The sequence below is a fragment of the Nannospalax galili genome, unplaced genomic scaffold, assembly GCF_000622305.1.
Source record: "Nannospalax galili isolate Female #2095 unplaced genomic scaffold, S.galili_v1.0 scaffold171, whole genome shotgun sequence".
Lineage (NCBI taxonomy): Eukaryota > Metazoa > Chordata > Mammalia > Rodentia > Spalacidae > Nannospalax > Nannospalax galili.
The window spans coordinates 2,339,628-2,348,893 of NW_008329362.1; the positions used below are offsets into that span (position 1 = coordinate 2,339,628).

A 9,266-nucleotide genomic window follows, 5' to 3' on the forward strand; every position below is an offset into this window, starting at 1 on the left:
CCCAACATAAATCTGTAGGCTACAGTTACTTCCTCATGTTTGCAACCCTACTGTCTGTGATATTCTACTAACCTAAGGTCTCGTCATAGTAATATTCTCCCTTTACACCCATGTTCTAAGTGCAGATTTGGGAGTTTGGTGTAACCCAGTTAAACATTTTATTTTTGCTTCAGGTGAGATGAAAGCACCTATACTCCAATATAACTCAATACTAGCTGCCAGCTAAAGTAAGAAAGGAAAATAACTAGTTAAAAATCATCCAATTTCAGGGCTGGAGAGATGGCTCAGTGGTTAAGAACACTGGTTGTTCTTGCAGAAGACCCAGGTTGGAATCCCAGCACCCACATGGTAGCTAACTGTCCTTAACTCCAGTTCCAGGGGATCCAATGGCCTCTTCTGTCTTCACAGGCATTGCATGACATGGGTGCACCTACCTACATGCAGGCAATACACTCATACACATAAAAATAATAAATAAATTTTTTAAAAAAATCATCCGGTTTCATGTCACAAATACTAAGAAAGAGGAAAATAAAATGTAGTACTAAATTGTCCAAAGTACTAACAGCAGAAACAACAGTTCTAACACAATTATTAATAATAATCAGGTGCTTATATTTAAAAGTGGTTCAGTTTAAACAGCTGATTTTGATTGACTATAGTCACTATTCCTATCTCAACTGACTCACAGATGTTACATCAAAACCAAAGTTTAATCTCACATGTAACCAGCTGTCAAGAAAGTCCCTGTAAAGCACATAAAAGAGAGCAATGCCTTGTCTCCTTGCCAAATGCATTTAATTCTAGCATCTTTGTGAGCTAATACTGTCAGGGCATATTCATTTGACTATCTGCTCAAAATGAGGCAGAATTATGTTGTTCTTGGTAGCATGATTCTGCACTATTAATACTGAGAAAATGTTGGTTCCAACTTAATGTACTTATCCATAACGAAAGTAAAGGCACCTGGCCGAACTTTTGGTGCCCATACCACAAATCTTTCTTATCACCCTATTCAAGGTGATGCAGGCACACCAAAGCTAGCGATAACTCCCAATCTCTTGTCATCTGAGCTCAGGTGTGTGGGTCTCACACTAGCTACCACTTGGTTGGTACTTTGGTGTTTTCTTCATTGCCTCACAAATGCTTTAGGCTAGAATGTTCTCTTAATTATATCGTAACTTTTTTATTGCATCTCTAAATTCTGGGAGGAAAGATAAAATGATGCTGTTTGCCTCAAGAAACATCCTGTTTCTCAGCAGGTAAGGGAGAGCTCTAATAAGGCAGGTATTTGGGAAGACACATTAACATATTAGGACACAATTCCCACCACAGCACATCTTAAATGGTTCTTTTCAATGGCACCCTTGAGAAATAAAGTAAACCAAGAGAGAGGAGAAAAAAAGCAGGACTGAGCCTAGCCAGGGCTAACTGAATAAAGGTCATCAGATTAAAGTGTCTGTTCTTTGTACAATAACTAGTTTTATGAGAGAGGATGTAACTAAATGGCAACAGTGCAAAATCAGTTTTCCTTACTCAACAAAAAGATGAACTCCCCCCGCCACTTTACCAGTTTTCTTTACTTCACAAATGCTGAAAATCTGTTCTCCTCTAAATATTTTTCAGAGGACCCAGGCATAGCAGAGAATGCTTTAATCCCAGGCCTTGGGAGGCAGAGGCAGGCGGATCTCTGTGAGTTCCAGGCCAGCCTGGTCTACCTAGTGAGTACCAGGGCAGCTGGAGCTACAGGGAGACCCTATCTCAAAAGGACCAAAAAAATTTTTTTTCAGAGGAAACTTTTTTGAATTTTTCAGAATTCAGCTGGCTGACTTAAATATAAACTATCACTGAAATTCAGTTCACTACTCCAAATATGCATTTGATGACTGCTTTCCTCAATAAAATTTTATTGACAGTATTGTCTTCTTAAACTTAAATTATTCTGATGCCCCACAAACTAAAACTGTATTTCTTCAAAGCCAACAGAGAAAAACACTAGTTCCATTTTTAAAAAACAAGAAATTTCAGTAAAAGAAATCCACAGATACATCCAGGTAGCAACAGAGTTATAGAACACCTCAGAGTTACACTTTCTACATTGTCATGATGAGTCTACTAATACTACAGACAACTTCCATTTCAAAGTAGACAAATAGACAATGTCCAATAGGCAATGGTCGATCTATATAACTATAGGAAACAATGGTCCAAATAGACATTGTCCAAATAGACAATGGTCGATCTATATAACTATAGGAAATTAATACTTGCTAATCAGAAAGCTCAGACTGGGATTGTTAGAGTCAGTTACTGAAATTATGTTAGTGGCCTGAGGATATAACAGTGATTGCCTAGCACCTGTGAAGCCCTAAATTCAATCCCCAGTGTTATAAAAATAAACAAGAAATAATAGCGATATCAAACATTAAAGAGAATTTACTAGTTCTTTTTTGCCATAGTTGTGTAAGTCTCTAACTTTCATAACATGTACTTTTCCAGGTAAACTTTTGTCATTTTTATTATTTTTTAATATTTTACTTATTTATTTATTTTTATTTTGTATGTCTGATTGTATTGCCTATATGTAAGTGCACCCATGTCATGCAACTACCATGTAAGCCACGAGAGGGCATCAGAGCCCCTGGAACTGGAGTCCAATTTTTGTCATTTTAAAAAACATGCACTGGAGAGATGGCTCAACAGTTAAGAGCACTGACTGCTCTTGCAGAGGACCCAGTTTCGAATTTTAGCACCCACATGGCAACTAACAACCATCCTTAACTCCAGTTCCAGGGGATCCAACGCCATCTTCTGACCTCAGTGGGCACTGCATGACATGGGTACACTTACATACACGCTTTGTGAAGGGGTGGTGTTTAAAAGAAACAACATTATCTCAGTGAGACAGAAATACAATAATGTAAAGCTCAGGTCATTGCAAACTCCTGACCTGAAAAGTCTAAAACATAAAATCAACTTAATTATCCAACATTTAAAAGAATGAAGATGTAGTTCCTTGTCTTGTATGTAAAGAGCAAGGAGTTAAGAAAATAAATTTAAAAAGAGCCATTAACAGCATGAGTCTATGATGTCACAAATCAGAATGGTGCTATCATTTGGCAAAGGAGAGAAGTCATGATGACGGGAAGGCCACCAGAGCACTCTCTGGAGAAACAGAACAGTTCTGCGTTTTCACCTAGCTAGAGGTTCCATGGGTATAAATGTAGGCAAAAATGTTTGGAGTACCATACTAAAACGTGCATTCTGCTGTACATCAACTATACCTCAACTTAAAAAGTAAAGAATCCAATACAAGTAAGGCACTCAGTCAGGAATCAAGAACAAGACACAAAATCTCTGAACTATGCTTCAACTAATGTTTTCAGGATCTACTATGGCACTGCACATAAGGTGGATAGCTAGATATTTCTTATGATAGTTCAGTAAGAACATCAAAGTTGGTTTGGGAGTTTCCTCTAAACTAATTAAAATCCCAAATGGCACTATTTTTCTGTATATTCTAAATATAGATAGTTTTTCAACCCTATAAAATAACCTCCAAAAGGTTGAAATAAAGATATAAAAAGCTACAGTTAAAAACAAAGAAAATACACAACTCAGAGTGCAGACGTACAATATCTCATTCTCTAAAAGAAGGCAGTCTATTTGCAATCTTTAATGTTTACTCATAATATGAATCTACTTATGGGCTTTTAGTGATACGCAATAAATAAAAATTAATAATAGAAGCAAAAGGATTCTCAGTAAAAGCAAAAAAATGCTAAAAATTTGCATGACAGTATTCTGTTTGCTGAATAGTATTCTATTCTGTTCAGTAATGGTAGCTATGGAGACCAAAAGCAACCAGCAGTTTTCAAACAGACCACACAGCACATGGGTGAGACTACCAACAGATAAGGTTTGATAATCAAAAAAGATGGTGTGTACTTGGTAAAACAGACCAGACAATGGAAGAGACATAAGTCTAAGAGCCCAACAATGGATTTCAATTTCCACTCTCAGCTAAACAAAATAACAGGACCAATTTTCCTTTAATATATAGTATAAATATTTCTGTCCACACCTAGGGTCTTACATCAATAAAATTCCATTACTGAAATGAAAAACTAGGAGATCTCTGCCACTTAATGATCTGTGTCTATTTCTTGGATGATAAAAATTCCAAATGTACCATTAAATGAATACAAAAATTATGTTTAAATTATTAAGAAACAACACTGTCACATGTTGAATGGGTATATATCTCACTATTATTCTGTCTTGAACATGATTAGAAAATGTGGTAGTATCAGAAACGGGAAGCTTCCACAATGAAAGAACAAAAGTAACCCTTTACAAAAATCCAGTCAACAAACAAAAGAACTGAAGATTATTAGCTCTCTTGAAATGCTACTGTTCTATAATAATCATCAGCTATTCTAATAATCACACTGAAAATTGAGACCAAAAAGTTAAGGTCAAATTACAAATTATAAGAAATAGATTTCCAAAATTCTCTGCCCTAACGCAGTCCTCTTCTGCCCTGCAAAGACAGGCCAGTAGGTCAAATCTCTAGAAATTCTTAACTGTCATCTTTGCTTATGGGTGACTGCAAAATATTCTGCAGAGCCAGGATAACCATACTGACAAGTTACATTACTTTATATAAAGCAGTAGTTCTCAGGTAGGTTAGTTATCATTTTTTTTAAATACCTATTTTGTGTGTCTACAACTGCTGTCCAACTCAGCCCACTGTCAAGGGCCTGCTCTGCACCAAAGCAATTCCATTGTATAAGTTTAAGATAGATACGATGCTGTTGTTCTGTGACGTTAACCAACATGTCAAAATTGAAGCCATTGTGAAAAAACTCCATCTCCAAGTACAAAGCTGTTTCCCACTCTTCTTAGATCTATACATATACAATCACCCATATGTTTTTGTAAAAATATGGAGGAAGATGTATAATGACACTTTTATCTCTCCTTGGATAAAAAAAAATGTAAACCCTTATTTCCTTTCTTATAAACACTGTCATCTCATAGCCTCTGAGCATCTATTTTAGGGTTTAAGTGTCATTAGTAGCCACCAACAATAGATCAGTGACAGTCTGATCCCATCAATTAGCATGGTCTAGGAGGCTGCCTGGAGGATTCTTCTTACCTCCCTCTTGGAGACCTGGTTTTGACACTGACATCCCTGGCCTTAAGAATGAATAATCCAGTTAAGGGTAGTCTCTTTTCTGAGACCAATTACTCTGTAATTAAAGGCAAATGCAAATACTGTTAATAACCTAAGGCAGAGTGATAGGAACTCAAGCCAGTGAAACCATGACAGCACACAGATTTCTAAATAACAGAGAAGTAGGATCCATTTACTTACATGAAGATTCAGTACCAAACATGGCTGGCTCCAGAAGCTGCTTTTAAAAAATTAGAAGAAAAGGAAAAAGGAAGTAAGAAAACGTACGAAGATGTGCATGTGCGTGTGAGAAAGAAGAGATGAGCCGGCTACACAGCAGGGGTCATGAAGCCAGACAATGCAGTCTGAGCTGTGTCCAGCTGCCAGATTCTCCTCTGAGAGGTTCAGCTTTCTCCCAGGAGCGAAAAGCAAGGTCTTCTACAGCACCCAAAACCGAAGAGCTGCTTTTCAAAATCCACTAGCAAAAAAAGGCCAACGTGGCTCTTGTGGGATGCAGTGAAGCAGCACTAGGTAGTGCAGGGGCAGGTCTGGGAGCACAGCAACAGCGGATACTGCAATCCTCAGCCCTGCTGTAGCAGTAAGACAATAGCAGGGCTTATGCATATGCCGGATGACGTCAGGGACACTGCACAGACAGACTGCGCTGCTTGAACTAGAGGCTCCAGGATTTCAAGGCAGCAGCGCAATTCAAAAGGGAATTCCTTTGTCACAAAATGCACAAGACCAAAAACCACAAGCACATTCCCCCTCCTGAAGAGCTCTACATCCTGTGATGCTCCGCAGCAAGAGACCTCAAAGAAATTTAAATACTGGCTTTCTAATAACCACAAAGATAGGCAGATCAGGGTTCTTGGTTCTATTACAACAAATAAAGCTTCGCAGTGGAATTAAGCATATCAGAAATGAGAAAAATATATACCTTTAAAAGTAATTACAGAGCATTCAAAATGATTCTCTCTAAATTACGGTAAGTTGGCAAAGGGTGTGCATTCAATCACAAATGGACAAAAAGATGTAGACTACAAATGCTACACACATTTGGGGCATTTACACACACATGAATGAACTAGTGAAATAACAGTATAGTGGTTGGCACCCTGCTTGGCACATGACACTCAACTTTTAGAGGTTCCATTCTTACTTAACTGTAGGCATTATTCAAATATAAAAACTGCATATTTATGCACATATATTTCTCTTTTTCCTTTTGCCTTATTTTAAATTTTGCCTCAAGAGTTCAAGATTCCCCTCTACCCATTCCCAATGTGCATACCTTTTCCATAATTTCTTTTTTTTACAAAGAACTGACTCAATATGGATATAGTTTTTAAACATTAAACTGTAATATGAATGTGGAACTGCAAATTACCATCTAAAAATAGCACTAGTAGTTTCCTGGTCAGTCAATATAGATCTGTCCCACCATTTTAGCTGCGTACATAAATAGCTCTTGTATTCATTGTATAATTTATTGAAGGTAGCTGACCAGCTTACTGAAAATGCTGGACCATCATGAAGAAAGTGTAAGTTGGGACACAGAACAAACTTTCACTATAAAAACAATTAACAATACCTCAATATTTACTTGTTTACTAAGTAGCATGCATTATTTTAGGACTTCTGCATGGACTAGCTCATTTGATCTTTATACTATCCATGAGGTAGATTCTGCTATTTCTCACATTTGAAAAGAATTTTCCAAGATAATGTGGGTAGTAAACACTGCTGGGATTCAAATCCAGGCTGTATGGTTCCAAAACAAGGCTCTCAACAATCATAATGCCTCTCAAAAAATGGATAAATATTTGGCAAAATTATATAGCATTTTTAAAGTTCAAATGAAATAGAGGGGAAAAAAAACAATAGGAAACAGGGAAAGAGGTTTTTTTTAAAAAAAAAAAAAAAGGTCACCAGAGAAAACTGAAAATAACAGAATAAAGTATCAAATTTTGCAGTATCAATAAAATTGCAAATATATAAAAATGTATCCCTTCAAAAATTATTTGTGCAGCCAACAGTCACAGGGTAATGTTAATAATGTTGAGACATCTCTGCAACAAATGGAAATGGGCAAAGCACTTCAAAGAGGTTGAACCTCAAAGTCAGGTTATCTTATGTAAGTTATTTATTCTTTATTTATTTACTTTTACCTCAAGAAAGATCTACTTTACATTGTAAATGAGATGCTGTATATGAAGATTCACTTTTAAAAAATGAATGGATGAGGAATTAGAAAATTGTCCCTGAGTAAGACAAACTCTGACAAATGCCATTATCAATATATTACAGCTGCTTTACCAACTGACTGGTTGATCCTTGTTGCAGCTCATACATGAGGATGTGTCCGTGTGTGTGTGTGTGTGTGTGTGTGTGCATGCACACACATGAATACCTCAGTTTTTTGGCACAGGTTTATAGGAATAAGTAAAAGGTAGTGACATTTTCAAGAAGTCTACTTTTTAGTTAATCTTAGTAGTATCAATATGCTAAAAACATGAGATACCACACATACCAACATGGGACAGAACTCACACTGCTTGACTCACTTGTACTCTGGAGGCCTGAGGTATTTCTAAACAGTTTAGAATGTTTGGCTCCATATATCTGAAAGTCCAGCATTGATAAAACTTATTACATAAGTTTAGTTTGCTCCAATTGTCTCCTCTAGGAAGCTCAGAGAATAAACACAAAAATGTTTTTTTGGTCTTTTTGATACAGGGTCTCCCTGTAGCTCCAGCTGTCCTAGAACTCATTATGTAGACCAGGCTGGCCTTGAACTCATAGAGATCCTCCTGCCTCTGCCTCCCAAGTGCTGGGATCAAAGGCATGCGCCACCACACCTGGCTAAACACAAATTTTATTGTGTTGTCTAAGGAAAATGTAATGAAGGACGAAGAAAATTGATTTACAATTCTTTAACACTCCTCTCCAAAAAAAGTCACATAAATACATTTCAAAAGAAAAGTATTCTTTGTATTCATCTTGTCTGATTATCACTGCCTAACCTTGCCCTTCTCCTAAACACAGTATTGTTAATTTCAGAATAAAATTAGCAATCAGGGCCAGCAAGATGGGTCACTGGGTATAGGTGCCTGCCACACAAGCCAAAGGACCTGAGTTCAACCCCTAGAACCCAAATAAAAGTACAAAGAGAACCAACTCCACAAAGTTGACCTCTTTCCTCCACATGCACATCATGGTGCATATACCCACATAGACATATAGCACACATTCACGATAATAAATTTGACCTTTAAAAAGCCAGAGACCTGGTCTATAAATTAACTAATTTATTAAAATTGATAATAAAAGATTAATATTCAAAATAATTTAGTGTTCAAAATAATTATCATAAGGGAATGGGGGAATGGCTCAGAAAGTTAAACAAGCTAGCTAGCTAGCTAGACTGCCCCTATCAGGGAGCTGTGGATTCAATTCAGAGACTCTGCCTCAATGAATAAAGTGGAGAGAGACTTAGAAAGACTCCCACATCAACCTCAGGCCTCCACACATACTTGCACACACACCTGCACACACACAAATGCAAACATGCATATGCACACATAAATACAAATATTCTTACACACACACCACATAATACACAAGAAAAAGTAAGGAAAAATATCAAAATTAGAAACGTAAGATAATGGTGAGAATCATTTATTATTTATTTATTCATTCACTTATTTATTTATTTATTACTGTATGGAGGGGAGCACAAGTCACAGAACACATGTGGAGGTCAGAGGACAACTTTGTGACTCTTCTTCTACCTATACATGGGTTCCAGGGACCAAACTTGGGTCGCTAGGCTTGTGTGGCAAGTGCTTTTACCTGCTGAGCCAGTGCAGTCAATGGTCACTTTTAAAAGAAACCCCAGAGCCGGGTGTGGTGGTGCACACCTTTAGTCCCAGCACTTGGGAAGCAGAGGCAGGCGGATCTCTTTGAGTTCAAGGCCAGCTTGGTCTACAAAGTAACATAGTGAGTTCCACACCAGCTGGGGCTACAGAGAGACCTTTTCTCAAAAAGACAAAAAAAAAAAAAAAAAAAAAAAAAACCCGGGAAA

The 9,266-nt window shown here is 37.2% G+C and overlaps 1 protein-coding gene across 8 annotated transcripts in view; it reads right to left on the reverse strand.

Annotated features, from left to right (window-relative positions):
• St7 (suppression of tumorigenicity 7) overlaps positions 1-9,266 on the reverse strand; it is a 303,239-nt gene that overhangs the window by 240,198 nt on the left and 53,775 nt on the right. For 2 of the 8 annotated variants that reach the window (XM_008837265.1, XM_008837258.1), the window contains exon 1: positions 5,381-5,818. The exons of the other annotated variants lie outside the window; for them this stretch is intronic. In XM_008837265.1, the coding sequence (XP_008835487.1) occupies positions 5,381-5,402 (22 nt within the window). In that variant the 5' untranslated portion in view covers positions 5,403-5,818. Of the gene's footprint in view, positions 1-5,380; positions 5,819-9,266 lie in introns of those variants that run through there. 8 annotated transcript variants of the gene reach the window in all.